Source organism: Cyrtonyx montezumae, unplaced genomic scaffold (assembly GCF_038088225.1).
Source record: "Cyrtonyx montezumae isolate F1298 unplaced genomic scaffold, pur_monq_1.0 scaffold_24, whole genome shotgun sequence".
In the NCBI taxonomy this organism is placed as follows: domain Eukaryota; kingdom Metazoa; phylum Chordata; class Aves; order Galliformes; family Odontophoridae; genus Cyrtonyx; species Cyrtonyx montezumae.
The window spans coordinates 10,223,638-10,238,703 of record NW_027071981.1 but is presented as its reverse complement, the minus strand read 5'-3'; the positions used below and the strand labels follow the sequence as shown (position 1 = coordinate 10,238,703).

At 35.7% G+C, this 15,066-nt stretch overlaps 1 protein-coding gene across 15 annotated transcripts in view; it reads left to right on the top strand.

Moving 5' to 3' along the window:
• Positions 1–15,066, top strand: part of NRXN1 (neurexin 1) — a 625,130-nt gene that overhangs the window by 232,549 nt on the left and 377,515 nt on the right. For all 15 annotated transcript variants that reach the window (XM_065739655.1, XM_065739653.1, XM_065739648.1 and 12 more), the window contains 2 exons: positions 3,660–4,098; positions 11,362–11,745. In XM_065739655.1, coding sequence (XP_065595727.1) covers positions 3,660–4,098; positions 11,362–11,745 — 823 coding nt within the window. The remainder of the gene's footprint in view (positions 1–3,659; positions 4,099–11,361; positions 11,746–15,066) is intronic.

Here is a 15,066-nt window from a genome sequence, read left to right as displayed (position 1 = left end):
CAAATGTATCTGGGTTCCCTCAGAAGAGGAATGTCCAGCAGGGTGAGGGAGGGGATTGTCCCCCTCTATTACGTCCTCATGAGGTCCTAGCTAGAGTACTGCATCCAAAACTTGGGCTCCCAGGAAAGATGTTGTGCTTTCGGCGAGGGTCCAAAGGAAGGCTGCGAAGATGATCAAAGGGATGGAGCAGCTCTTCTACAAGAGAGGTTGAAGGAACTGAGCTTGTTCAGCCTGGAGAAGAGAAGGCTGAGGGAAGACATCAATTGCAGCCTTCCAGTATTTAAAGGGAGCTTATGAACATGAAGGAAATCAACGTGTTACACAGATAGGTAGTGATAGGAGAAGGGGGAATGGTTTTAAAACTAAAGGAAGGGAGATTTAGTTCAGACATTGAGGAGAAGTTTACTGAAACACTAGTGAGGTGCTGGAACAGGTTGCCCAGAGAGGTTATGGATGCCCATCACTGGAGTTATTTAAGGCCAGGTTGGATGGGGCCCTGGGCAGTCTGATCTAGTACTTGACCTAGCAGCTGGCAACCCTGCCTGTGGCAGGGAAGTTTGAACTTGATCCTTGAGGTCCTTTCCAACACAAGCTGTTCTATGATTATATGATTCTATTACAAAGCTGGTGACCTGTTTTTGAAAACATTATTGCCATATTCACTAAAAATTATTTCTGACATGGGAAAAGATTTCAAAGCAGTAGAACCATTTTAGACATAAAGTAAAGCTTAGCTCTCTTTTCAGTTCAGTTTTTCTGACATGTATTAACTACTATCTTTGTTATTCAGTCAAACAGCTTTCAGTAACAGCAAACAGTTTGAATTTATGTTCATTAACAATTATTCTCTTGCAATTGTTTGTGTTATCTTTGTACCTGCCTTTGTCTAGTTGACAATTAAAGAATATTTTCTCCTCGTGTTCTTTGTTGCTGTAATTACTTTCAGTGTCAACACCATGATTTAGTTCTTATGAGAGCCCATTTGTTCCTTCTTCTTACCATATCCTTCGGTCTCATTGTTATGATCTTCAGTGTATTATAGAAAGGCTTTTTCTTACAACTTCTTTGGAAGAGATGAACGCTGTGCAAAACCCCTCTTACCATACAAAGTGGGCAGTTCAATGTCTTGTAAGATCAAATATTTCTAAGTAATTCTGGCTGCCATGCTAGTAGTTTCTTCCTGCATTTTTCTGCTTTTTGGCTTTCATCACTCTTAAAACAAAAAGTCATCCCAATGGGAGATGACTTGCACATGCTTATTCTGTAGTATTCTTTATTCTTCTAAGTAGCTTTGAGTAAGCTGTGATCTTTGAGGTGCTCCAGGGGCTCTTGATCACGCATGTATCATTATTCTCTGAGATTACAAGTTAGTCAAATTGCGCTCACCTTTTATGTATTCACTCAAGACAGGCAACACATTATCTGCCTCCCAGTGGCAGAGTATTCTTCCTGCTGTCAGGAAGCTGCAAATGAGAGTTATTTGTCATCTCTGGAAATACACAGCTCCAGTGGGAACAACAGTGTTTGAATTGAACCCTGAAATAACGTGTTAAAATGGTCTTTTTTCTTAGATTTAAGGGTGTGTTTTTAATGTATAGAATAGCTCTGCCATAGTTTATGTTACTGGGTTGATAATCGTAGAATCATAATGACATAATTTGAAAGAATACAGTTCCTGGAGAAAACAGTTAGTGATTTATCAATAGATTTTTTTTAATGTATATTATGTTTTCTGTTTTTCGGTAACAACTGTTCATTATGGGGTATGCCATCTTATGCTGCATGTATGCTAGGGTTTTGATTTCTAACAGTAGCACAGTTCTGTTGTGCATCCCCATCTCTTGCACTTACTATATGTCTTCCACTTCATTTGCTTAGTTGGGTTTCAGACCTACATTTCAGAGGAAATTTATCTTCACCCTAAGTATTCATCAAACACCCTCTGAGGTCTAAACCAGTGACTGGTCCTTCAGACAGCTTCAGACTACGTTGTATAGCTGCAGCACTGAGTAAGAGGCCAGACATGATCTGGTTCAGATCACTATGTGATCTGTAGATGAAGAATCCAGAACACAACTGATTTACTGAGCTGTTGCTTTTGCTTAAAATTGCGTGCTAATGGAGACATAACCTTAGAAACAGAGAAGAATGTTCTACTTTGTGTCACCATATAGTCATATTCAGCCCTCCAGTGGTATTTTAGCGTAGGTATATCATTTACTCAATAATGAAAAATACTGACAAAATAGTTTTGCTACCTCTGCTATTGGAGAGCTTCATTTAAATGGTCCTTTTATCCCTGACAACACAGAAATTGAGGCAATTTCAAAATATACTAAAAAAGACTAGAATATTAGTTAATTATTATATTGTGTCAGGTTTCTCAGAACAGAGTAAATATGTGACTTGAAGCAGTAACATTTGTTGTGGAGGTCAATTGGATTTAAAACTAATATTGCTTTACATTTTTTATCAGTGAACTGTTCAGTCAGAAAAATATTTGTGTGCTTTTATCTTTTGTCCATCTGAGCTGGCTCAGAGACTGTCCCATTTTTTCCTGTTGTTGGTTTTGTTTTGTTTTTTTCTATTTTGATGTGTGTGATACAATTTTCTCTGTTTATGGCTTCTTGAATAACACGCATACTACTATTCCTCAGCCCCAAGGACAAACTGAAGAGATGTTAAATTATGAAGTATCTGACCTTGGTATATTTTCTGTACACAAATAGAAGAGTTAAGACAGTGACAAAGGGTTTAAAGGAAAAAGAAATCTAATATTTCTCAAACAGAGTGGAATGACCGTGCAGAGAAAGCTTTTAAGCAACGAAGGCCACGCAAGCTAATTTGTTACTGATAGTATGAGTTATGTGTGGATTCATTCAAATTGCTTGAATAAACTCTAAGGGTATTTTTAGAACAATTTTGTTTTGTTTAATGGAAACTATTATCAAATCATTAGTCAACAGAAATAGTTATTCTGTGTGTGTAGAGTACTGCATTCATATATGAGGGCTGCTTCAAAAGTAATGCCTTTCATTATGTTAGAATGGTAGTATATGCTGAACCTTCTCACTAGTGCTCCATTACATATAGTTGCTGTGTGTCAGATGCCAAAAGAGAGGCACTCTGAACAAACAATGGAATGGAAATTGACATGGAATAGTGATGAAGCAAAACTGTGGAATTGAAATCTTCCATGCAGAAAAAATGGCAGCCATTGATATTACTTTCATCAACGCTTGCAGAACATTTAAGGAGACCAAACAGTGGATGTTGGCATAGTGAAACAGTGAGCAGTGTTTTTCAGTAATGGCAACAGCAACATGAAATATAAGCCACTTTTAAGATGTCCATGCAGCTGTCGTATCACAAAAGGAAGAATGTGTCGTATCACAAAAGGAAGAATGTGTCTCAAACAGCTCACCTGCACAAATCGGCTTATGGTGATGATAATGTTGAGAAGTAATTTAGTTGAGAATTTGCTCTATCAAATAGTGTTATTATATTCTTTGTATCTGTTGTCATTTCCCTGGAATTAAATAGGAAGCATTACTTTTAGAGCAACCTACATAGTATTATTAATCATTAAGTAATAAATGTTTCAGGATTATATATATATTAAACTGTTCATCTTATTAATTTCTCTAATTTGCTTGCAGGTTGTGTATAAAAATAATGATGTCAGGTTGGAGTTATCTCGACTCGCCAAACAAGGAGATCCTAAAATGAAAATTCATGGGGTAGTAGCCTTTAAATGTGAGAATGTTGCGACCTTGGATCCAATCACATTTGAAACACCAGAGTCTTTCATCTCTTTGCCGAAGTGGAATGCCAAAAAAACAGGCTCAATATCATTTGACTTTCGTACAACTGAGCCAAATGGTTTGATCCTTTTCAGCCATGGAAAGCCAAGGCACCAAAAAGATGCCAAACACCCACAGATGGTGAAAGTTGACTTTTTTGCTATTGAGATGCTTGATGGCCACCTCTACCTGCTGTTAGACATGGGATCAGGTACTATAAAAATAAAAGCCTTGCAGAAGAAGGTGAATGATGGTGAATGGTACCATGTGGACTTTCAAAGGGATGGACGGTCAGGTAAGTCTTCTATTTTAATATTCATTATGTCTTGTTATATCTGATAGAACATTGTCTATTTATAAGTTTTATATAATGTTACACATCATCTGAAAAATAAAGGAAATATAAACAGTCATTAATGTCAGGTACCAGAATATAACGACTTCCAGAGTAATGTATCTCATGTTAAAATTTATTGAGTAATCAAGTACTTAAACTTGCAAGTAAACCGAATAGAGTGGCAAGTTTCAAGATAAAAAGTCAAGTAAAAATGAATTACTCTTAGGAATATTGGGAATTATCTGCCTGCAGAAACAACGTAGACCTTCCAGTCATGTCAGCAAAACTTAGCAAAATTAAATGATATGCTAATCCATGGCTAACAATACATACCATCAGAAATTGGAATTATGTCAATACAGTTTGTATTCTATTTAATTTGAGAAATTATTTCTCTAGAAATGCTAAGAGCAAAATTTTAAACTATTCCTAATGATACTAAAATTTGTCTGTGTGTGTAATGAGTTTAGTGAAGCTGTTCTTGTGTTGATGCTACATCTGATCTTGATTTTATACATACATATTAACTTAAGCAACATGCCAAGGTTTATCAGGGTTTTTTGGGGAAAGGTATACCAAGCCTGTTATTTAGACAATCAAAGAAGTTTCTGATAAAGATCAGTATCCTACCAGAAATTTATATACACTTTGAAATTGCATGTTGAGCAAGTAAACCTCTCTGTCTTCTTTTGGTTTTCATGATTTTTCCCCACTAACTTCTGGTGACTCCTTATGAATGACTTGCATTTATAATTTTGAATCTTTGTCTTCGAAACACTCGTTTTTGTATGACTATCTGAATATAAACAAATCAAGAAAATTTAAGTCTAGTTTTAAACTGAGGATTTCAGTCAAATACACGTGAAAGTCAGAGCTCATTCAATTGATCAATCTACTGTAGAATTGCAGAAAATACTAATTTGATTCCTGGTTTTTGCAGCTTGAATTTCAAATTGTATAGAGCAAGATTTTCTGATTATATGTTGGTTAGGTATTTGCTTATCTTGAGGTTAAAAAAAATAACTACAACAAATCTCAAAAACCTCAATTGTGATTGAATATCCAGTGGTTACATTATTTACACTACAGACTTCATTTCAGGCTTCCTCCTTCAGTGCTGTTTCAGTGATTCATATGAGGCATAAATCCTGTAATAATGTGCCTCTGTGAGTCTACTTAAAGCAAAGTTTATTCTTACATTCAAAGTCATATTTGAAGAAATGTCCTGTGTTTCTGCTTCACAAAATATTGTACCTCATGGGCACCATTAAGAGAGTTTAGGATCTGTTTCATTTAAATTTTTAGAATTGTTGATTGAATTTGACAAGAATACATAGTAATTTTAGGAAGTAATAGTGACTGAAAATTCAGATTTGTATCTTATATTTAAGTAGAATTGTAAGTAGTCAAATATGTAAGTATAAGAAAAAATAATCCAACTGATGAATAGCCTGTGATCAAGAAAACAAACTTTATTTACCACGGTACCCTTTCAAATCACCATATCACTTACTTGCCCTTAAACATGGAATTATTATTAAAAAAAAAGAATAAGTATAAACATTTAATGACTGGCACAAATTTTTATCTGAAATCTGAACCAGACGTCAAAAGCAGTCTGTAATTTTAAATTCATACAATAATATTTTATGCTATGAGAACTACAGATAACAGAGGCAATACTATTGTTATTCTTAATGAGAATATTGCCTTAGTATCTTAAACCATCAGATTTAACCAACTAAAATGACTGCCTAATGATTAAAATAAACTATGATCTATATGTTGCATTTTTTTTTATGATTGTAACAGATTATTTACATGTTTAAACTATTTCTTCATTACTTACGCATGTGCATCTCCTATGTCTTTCTCCTTGAATAATAAAATCTATCTTAATATTCCAGGAAGCTTTTTCATTTCTTTAGCCCAATCCAAATATGAATCCAATCATGTGAATGTGATCACTTTTCATTTACTTATCTTCTGATTTTCATATACGTAAATGAATATGTTATATATTAAAAAAAAAAAGACTTAGCTCATCCTGAGCTTTCTTGTTCCTGCTGATAAAATACTTCCAGCCTTTCAAATAGAAAGGAAGAGATTCTCCTGCTGATTAATAAATAGCTCAAATAATATTTTTCTTTATTTTTTTTCCCCCCAAGTGAAGTTTGATGTTTTGCAGCCTTTTACTCCCAGCCTTCAAATTGAATGCATAGTGGCTCCCTCAGATAATAGAAAGCTGTGACATTTCTCAAGGAGCTTTGCTGATTTCCTTGACTTTAGCATTAGCTGTATCAGCAAGTACTCTATTTAGTTTACATTCTTTGCTCTCTTCTGGACTCTTAGTAACAAGAAGCATCTACTCTAAGCTACAGACTTTTTCCTGACCCTGCAGAATCCCACCATGCTGTCTGTAAGTCCTTTTCAGAGTGCTTCCTTATACAAAAGGCAGATTTTTGGGGAGCAGCGATTCCTGAGCCTAGTGTTAAGCACGTCCACCTGTTTTGCTAGGTATGGAACAGAGGGAAAGGAACACACCTTGTCCAGCAGCCTGGATACAGCACAGAACACATCCCGTGTTACATTTTGTCATGTGAGCTGGGTTCCTCCTAGCACTCGTGGCTATCTGAATTCCTGCGAAGTACTCTGATGTCAGAGCTGCATAACTTGTGCCATGACCTGACTGCATGCTGTGGTCACAGTCCTCATGACAGCTATTACATTATGCTTTAGCACACAATGTGTAAAGTATACCTAGAAAACTGTCGTGTTGTTTTATGATTTGTGTTATTGATATTCCACAACATTCCAGCATGTAAGGCACTGTGAATTAAAGAGTTAATGCTCCAGTTCCATGGCCTGCTGATTTTCTGGTTACCTAGTTCTCAGGAAAGCAAAACTACATACCTCACAGGACTTTGTGTTCCTGTTTGCCATTCAGAAGGAAAGATAAAACTGCATGCAAGTCCTGAGACTTCTTCTTTTTTGCTGTTCATCTCAGCAGTGAGAGCTTCCAAGCTGTCTTGCCTTCAGCTTTAGAGTCAAGCCTTCAGTTTTGGACACTCTCTCATTTTATTTGATTTATTACCTTTGATTCCAATTACATTGTGTTATTTTGCCTTCTGATATCTTATTTAGTAAATCAGTTTTCTGCCTCAGATTGTTGCTGCTGTTTTGTTTTTAGGCCCATCTCCCTACCCTTTCCCTTTCCCCCTCTCCTGGTGTGTGGGTCCATGGGTCCCTCACCCCATTAGTCGTGGAACTGGGGTTCACCAGCCCATAAACTGTTGGCAAAACCTTTTCTTAGAATTTTTTTTTACCATTTCTTAATGAGCAAATGCAAGTGTTTCATGTGCACAAGAAGCAACCTAAATAGACCAGATGAGAAAGCATAGACATCAGAATAGCTGTAGCAGCTACACTTAGAATCACCTCCTTAAAGCTATCAGAACTGGTGAGAAATGATTTATAAATGTTTTAGTTCCTTATACACGCACTTATGAAATTCTAAATTGCTGAGATAATGAATATGATTGAAGATGCTCATTAACTCATACCTAAGGGAAATGTTTTTCTGTTCTGCTGTTAACAGTAATGTCAACTCTGCAGTTAAAGAAGGAAAAAAAAAAAGCTAAAACCGTGGAACAGCTGTAAAGGTCTTTGCCCCCCATTGTTTCCTGTGATACAGTTAGGCTAGTAAGTGGTTTCTGAGGTTTGAATATTGTTTAAAATTTTCTGGTCGCCACGTTTACCTTACTCAAGGATAACCCTTGAGTTTTATTGTTGTTTTTTTACTAAACTACCATTTATCCTTTGGAAATCATCATTATACAGTGAAATCAGAAAGGAAAGTTACCATTCTGGTCAACATCCAACTCTGTATAGCACTGTAAAAATGTATGAGATCATATTTGTAGGTAAATAATGTCTAAGGGTTAAGAAGTCTCTGAAAATTTGAACTGAAGTTAGAGTTACAGTTTAAATACCAGACACTATCTCTAGAGTATGTAATTAGAGCTTGGATGTAATTAGTATCTCTAAGTAGTACTTTGTAGACATCAATTATATGTATTGTTGTGGAGTTCTTTTTTTCACACAAATATTTCTTTGCAGTCATTCCTTCCCAACCTCTCCAGTATTCTGAGAAATGCCACTTTTAAATAAATGTGAATAGTTTGCATATTGGAGATAATTGTTTTATCAATTTATTTAATTTACATTTTCAGGAAAATTGTTCCAATGGATAAAATTTGTATTTCCTGTCAGTATTACCTATAAAATGTAATTTAGACACCAACAGCAGTGATGGCTGCATGGCTGTCTGCTTGTGCTGTTTAGAAGTTCAGCTAGAAACCAGGATACTTGGTAACTTGTAGAGTGAAACTCCTGGTGCTCAGCAACGAGTTGCTTGCTATTAGCTAGACTGAAGCCTGTTTGTAGCCATAGTTTTTGATCTAGTCTTTGTGCTGTGTGATGTTTGGTCAAGCTCCTACGTGACAGCTGAGACAGAGCATGTTATGCATGCTTTGAGTCAGCTGTGGTTGCTTCTTGGCTTAGTATCTCTCTTAACATAAAAGATTCAATGAAATAAAACTAATGGTTACATGAGCAAGTCAATTGCATAGTAGCTCAGCTGTTGTTGAGATATTCAGCAGTAAATTTGAGATAGTCCAACCAGGTAACATGTATTCTATGGCCTTCCAGCAGATGAAAATGTCCCCAAAAGATTTGTTTCCTATTCCATTTGCCTTCCTATAGTCATGGGTAGATGCCATGATCACACTGAGGGCTTCTCCCAAGAATAAGTGGCATCATTTCTTGAGGAGAGGCTTATTTCTTCTGTAATTTGTTGCTATCCATTCAAAATACAACATGAGCTTTATCTCAGGTAGTCCATTATAGGATGTACAACAAAGTTTTTCTGCTTAATTTACAGTCATGGGAGTACAGTGGTAACCTACATCTTAGGAGCCTACAAAAAGTAGGAACCTTTATTGTTTACATCACATTTTGAACCTCAGCTACACTGTCTGAGATTTGCTTTTCTCATACTATGTATTGAAATACATCAAGATTAAATTTGGTTTTAATAGCAGTGGAGCCCAAGATGTCTTCTAGCATTATGGATAGCTTGAAAACACCAGTGTAAGTCACCCTGTAGGAAACAGCACTATGCAAATGCACGAGCTTGCAGCTGGAGTTTGTAGGTCTTTGGGGTTCTGCTGCTCACTGAATTTGTATGGATTCAAGTGATGTGTGAACATAGGTTTAAAGCATTTGGTCCTAAATTTGTCTGAGCAGCATCTGTTGAAAGTAAGGAACAGTAGTAGTGAGAACTATTGTGAACATCATCAACATTTTTAAAGGAGAAATAATCTATTCTATACATGTGCCAAGTTCCACTTTAAGAATCTGAGCTGCACTAAAAATGTTTAACATAACAAAATAGATTTTAAGAGGCGGAGGAAATAATAACCCAACCCTAACACGAAAAACCACCTTGGTTCAATATGCTTGCTTTTTACAGCTAAGGCTGAAATTTCACTTTGTGATGATTCAGCTGACACAATAAACATGTATGATAGTGTGTAAAAGGGAAAACTGAGAGTACATTCCAACACTCCTCAAACATGCACATAAAAAATGCAAAAAAAAGCTGTGCAAATGTTTGTTTTCTCTTTTTCAATCCCTTTGGATGTTAGAGAGATTGCAGCAGTGGCATATCCAGCCCTTTTAAAATCTATACATCACAAGTCTCATGTGGGAGTCAGGCCTCACGAGACCTCTGCCCCAAGAGGTATAACTAAATGTCCAAACTGTTTAGGTATTCCTTCTGTCCATATTCTTGAAGGTAGACTATCAAACCAACAAAAGAAGTGAAATATATTGCTCCCACAGGACTCCATTGCTGGAAGAGAAGCCAGAATTTAAAGCTGTATCTGTATTAGAAAATGGTCATCATGTTAGACTTCTCTGTTTGCTTAAAACTTACATTTCAGGATTTATGCTCTTAAATTTTTGAATTTATTGTTTTCCTGAAACAGGCATACTGCAGTGGAAGTATTTTTAGTAATTATTGTTATCTTCTGAAGTCTATAATATCGACTGTGGAAATGATTGTTTCATTTTTCTATGTGTATGTATGATCAATACATCGATACAATGCAATTGTTAAGTGTCTCATCATTAACACATTTAAAAGTGTGTCCAATGGGTAAGTGTTACATGATGTAACTGGTCCAGTGTATTCACTTGATAATGAGCATAGTGTTTTGGTTTCAATTTTGCTTTGTTCAACACTGTTATAGAATTGTGAGGATGCATTCATGTGAAGGATTCCTTTTTCAACTGATTTTGCTTAATAAGTAAAATGTAGGCATAAGTGTGTTCTCTGACTCCATGCAATAAACTGGGGTTTTTGCCTATTCCAGTTGTAAAAATTGGATACCCTTATTATTTTTGGAAAATATAGCTTCTTTAAAGAGGATCTTTACAGTTCATTATCTGTTTTATAATTATCTTATATATAAGAAAATCGCTGTCTGTGTTCAGACACATTTTATAAACAGAATTTGATTTTAATTTTTAACTTAAGCAGAAAAGGAATTTCTGATTTCCTCAGATTCTATATACTTCCTCTCTCCCTCTCTTTGTAACATGCACGCATTTTGAGGTAAGTGTCAGAGGCATTGATTTTTCCCTCTAGGAGCACATCGCTATCTTCTTAATGATTGCCTGCCTGGCAGCTGATGAGTATTTTTCTCCTGCACTTAATGGAGAAAAAAAATAAAAAGTCTTGCTCAAAGCCCCCTTTAAAAATACCATGTCTTTGGATTCAAACCGAAGACAGATTTGCCTCTCAGGCTGCAGCCTATCAATGAAACCTCAACCTCAATGCTCTGAATCGCCTGTGAGGCAGTGAAGAGAGTCTTTGTTGCACAAGCAGGATATATCTGCAAATAACTCTGAAATGCATTCCCTCTGCCCCCACACGATTGGTAAGCAGACTTAGAATTTTTTGTGACATGAGCATGCAGTAATGCACCTAAATGTGTGTCTGTTATTGCAAAGCTATTTAGAAACATATATATGTATATATATGTTTATAGATATTTGCCAGGAATGAACGTGACAGTTTGATTAATGAGATAAACGACAGTACCAAAATCTTTAAATGTCTTGAACATCTTACATTTTGTTTTCATTTATTCTCAGGGACCATATCTGTGAACACATTACGTACACCATATACTGCACCAGGGGAAAGTGAAATCCTTGACTTGGATGATGACTTGTATCTTGGAGGCTTACCAGAAAATAAAGCAGGCCTGGTCTTCCCAACAGAGGTGTGGACAGCACTTCTCAATTATGGATACGTTGGCTGCATTAGAGATTTATTTATTGACGGTCAAAGCAAAGATATTCGACAGATGGCTGAAATTCAAAGTACAGCTGGAGTAAAACCCTCATGCTCAAGAGAAACTGCGAAGCCATGCCTTAGCAACCCCTGTAAAAACAATGGTGTATGCAGGGATGGGTGGAACAGATACGTTTGTGATTGCTCTGGGACAGGGTACCTTGGCAGATCTTGTGAGAGAGGTAAGTTCCTTGAGATGTTCGTGTTTCTACTTTAATACATACACAATTATTAAAATGGTAAATTACCATTAATTCTTATGAGGCGGAAGAAGTCTCTTTGATTTCATATGATGGAGACAAGGCCCTGCTCTAGAGACTGGATGTACTAACACTCTTGGAAAGACCTTAGATGACTTCAAGTTGCATAGGTACTAGCTGACCTTGACAGAGCGCTGATAGCTGCTTCATGTCTCTTGGAAAATATCTCTCCTTTTCTTCCATCGTGTATTTCGGTTATTATTGCATTACTAAATGTATGTTCCCGTTCCAAACCGAGGTCTCATTCTCTGCCTCTTTACATCAGTATCTCTATGTAATTAAATTTATTTTTGAATTCCCCAGTATCTATCAAATTCATAACCAGGCCTTCAACCATGAAAAAAAACCTAAAGAATCAATATAGAAATCTGAATTTCTTCCTTGTCACTTTCCTGATTCCTTGTTTCTTGTCCCCAAGGACACTGTTTCTCACACTCATCTTAATTCATTTAATTCCCTAGGAAAAGTAAATGTAAAGTTGATAGACCTCATTTATTTAACTGGAAAGGTGGATAATAGGAAGAAAGAAGCTGAGGTTTGATAGCTTATAGGAAAAAGAATCTGTAATTAATAAGATGGAATGCACCAATGAAAGATTTTAATGCAAGTAGAACAAGAGTAGAAATGTATAGTTATTAATTTTGGTGTTTATTTATATTCCAGTTGGAATAAAAAAAGAATTGAATGTCAGAAGTTTTACTTTAATAAAGTTCACATTACAACTTACATAGCTTTTCTTCCACCTCAGATCTAAATTTCAAGGTTACTGACTGGCAACTTAAGTTATTGCCATCTAATTTGATTCATTTTTTTTCTGTTTGATAAGATGAATCAAGAGAGTATTATTTAAAAATAAAAACCTGATATCTAAGTTGTATGTAAATACATGTGTGCATTAACGTAGAATTAATACCACTTCATTATTAGCATTTGCAAGTAGGTTCTCACTGTTGTCTTTCTTATTTTCCGAATATATAAGACCTTGGCTCTTGGCCAGTGATTTTGATATCTCCAGATTGTTGTTTTACTGGTGGAGTAAATCTGGCAGAAGGCATAACCAAGCTGTCTGATGGATTACAAAAGCCTTCAGTTAAACATGTCTGGTGTACCACCCTGTGGCAAAATTCTGTTATTACATATGGCAGAAGCAAAAATAGGGCTTGAATCTTTTCAACTGAAGAGCTAGGATGCATTTAAAAAAAGAAACAAACAACAGCAGCAACTAAAAGCGTGCAGATTCACAAAGGGCTTCATAGCAATTTCCTGTAATTTTATTTGACAGGTAGTAATGAAAAATTTTAATGCAAGATTTTTTTTATGTAAAAATCTTTCAGTCTGTTTTATTTCCCATATTTTATTTTCAGACATCTTGCAAGATAAAGCTTGATTTCCCTGCACATTTCCCTGGTGGGAATGGTGATATTAGAAAGGTATTGTGTCTTCTTTGCAGTAGTGTTTGGTTTTAGTCCAGAAGAAATCTTGTGTGGCAGTTAAGACAATATGTGATAATTTCCTACTCTTCTTGGACTTACAGAAGAAACCACATTGAGAGGAGAGCTCATTCCAGAAATGTTCATATCCCAGATGGTTATGCATTAATGTGATTATAGCTTTTAAATTCTGAAAGTGAGGTGCTGGCATCCTACCACACAAAGTTATTACAGCTGCTACTCACGTGCAATACCTGATAAACTATTGTATTTGGTGATGCAGTAACACATTGATGATAATTCAAACTAATTTAAGCCAAACAAAAACATATTCATCTCAACAATACAGTTCTACATGGAAGGCAATTGTTAAAACAAAGTATTAGAGATGAAAAACTGGGATACTATAGGTTACATAATTAATGTATCTTCAGTTAATGGGAGTATTTAGTATATAGTCATTTTTTAATGCTATCTCACCCAAAGTGTGAGTGCTAACATCCATACGTGGATGCGTCCTATATAATACACCATCTGAAATTATAAGAATCCAAAGTACTTATTTAATTTCTGCATACTTTGAGTTAATATTTTTGTATGCCTATATAATTTTTACAGGTCATTCTTGCTGTTATGTGAGGTGTGTAATAGACACACATATAATCCGTAGATTGGGCTTAGTAGATTATGGAATCTATGGCAGATGGACGGACAGCTGTCAGAGCAATACAATTTAGCTTCCTATCTTATTTCCATTGTGGAACATAATTTGTGACTGCCTCTTATAAGCGTGTATTTTTTGACTGGACAGCGAAGAAAGGTGCACAAGCACACATTCATCAGTGTTGAGGAAGGAGTATGTCTTCAGAGGAAGATATACCCAAGTGGTAATTCTGAGGAGAAAATATATTTAAATTAGTGTGACTGTGTGTATGTACACATTGTGCATGAATAATATACTTTTCATATATATATATATATATATATATATTTCATTCCCTTGGTCTATCCATGGACGTTTTAAACTTAAAAAAACAAACCAACCAAACAACCAAACAAAAAAAACAAGTCATGATACAATGATAGATTTTTATGAAGAATCATTTGTTGCCTTCAAATGTCATTATAGTGATTCTATCTCTGATTCAGATTAACTTTAGTCCTATATGTTTAATATCTAGCACATTTACTCTGTAGCTTAGGACCTCAGCCCTGAAATAATGCCACTGTAGAAATTGGGATTAATTATTTCCCCTTTTGATTACTGAGGAATGAACAGCATATCAGGTATTGTTTCTGTCAGATCAATGGAGAGGTTTCCCTTGATTTTCCTAAGGCTCAAGCATTGGGCCCAAATGGACTAAAGTAGATCGATATTAAAAACAACAGCTGAGTGTTGAGTATGCAAGTTAATAAAATGAAAAACAAAGCAAACAAAAAGTTTGCATCACTTACCATTGATATATTTGAATATGCCCACAGAATTTGTAGGATGGAAATTATATCTATATATTATATCAGGACAGGATCTTGTTACTGTAACTTTACTGGTAAATAAAAGAAGGTCAGAGAACACAACAGAATGGTTGATTAATGTCACTCCAGATTGTTCACAAACTTTCTGGCATGGCTCTGGACTGTAACTTCTATCACTGTGAGGCAAAGTTTGTGTGTGATTTGACAGCCCACTCCAAGGATGACTGAATGCTTAAAAAATGGCTGTGTGGACTACAAAACAGTCCATGCATTTTCAGACACTTTGAATCTGAGAAAGCAGGAAAAAGTTGATTGTTCTGTCTTAGAACTTTAGAAG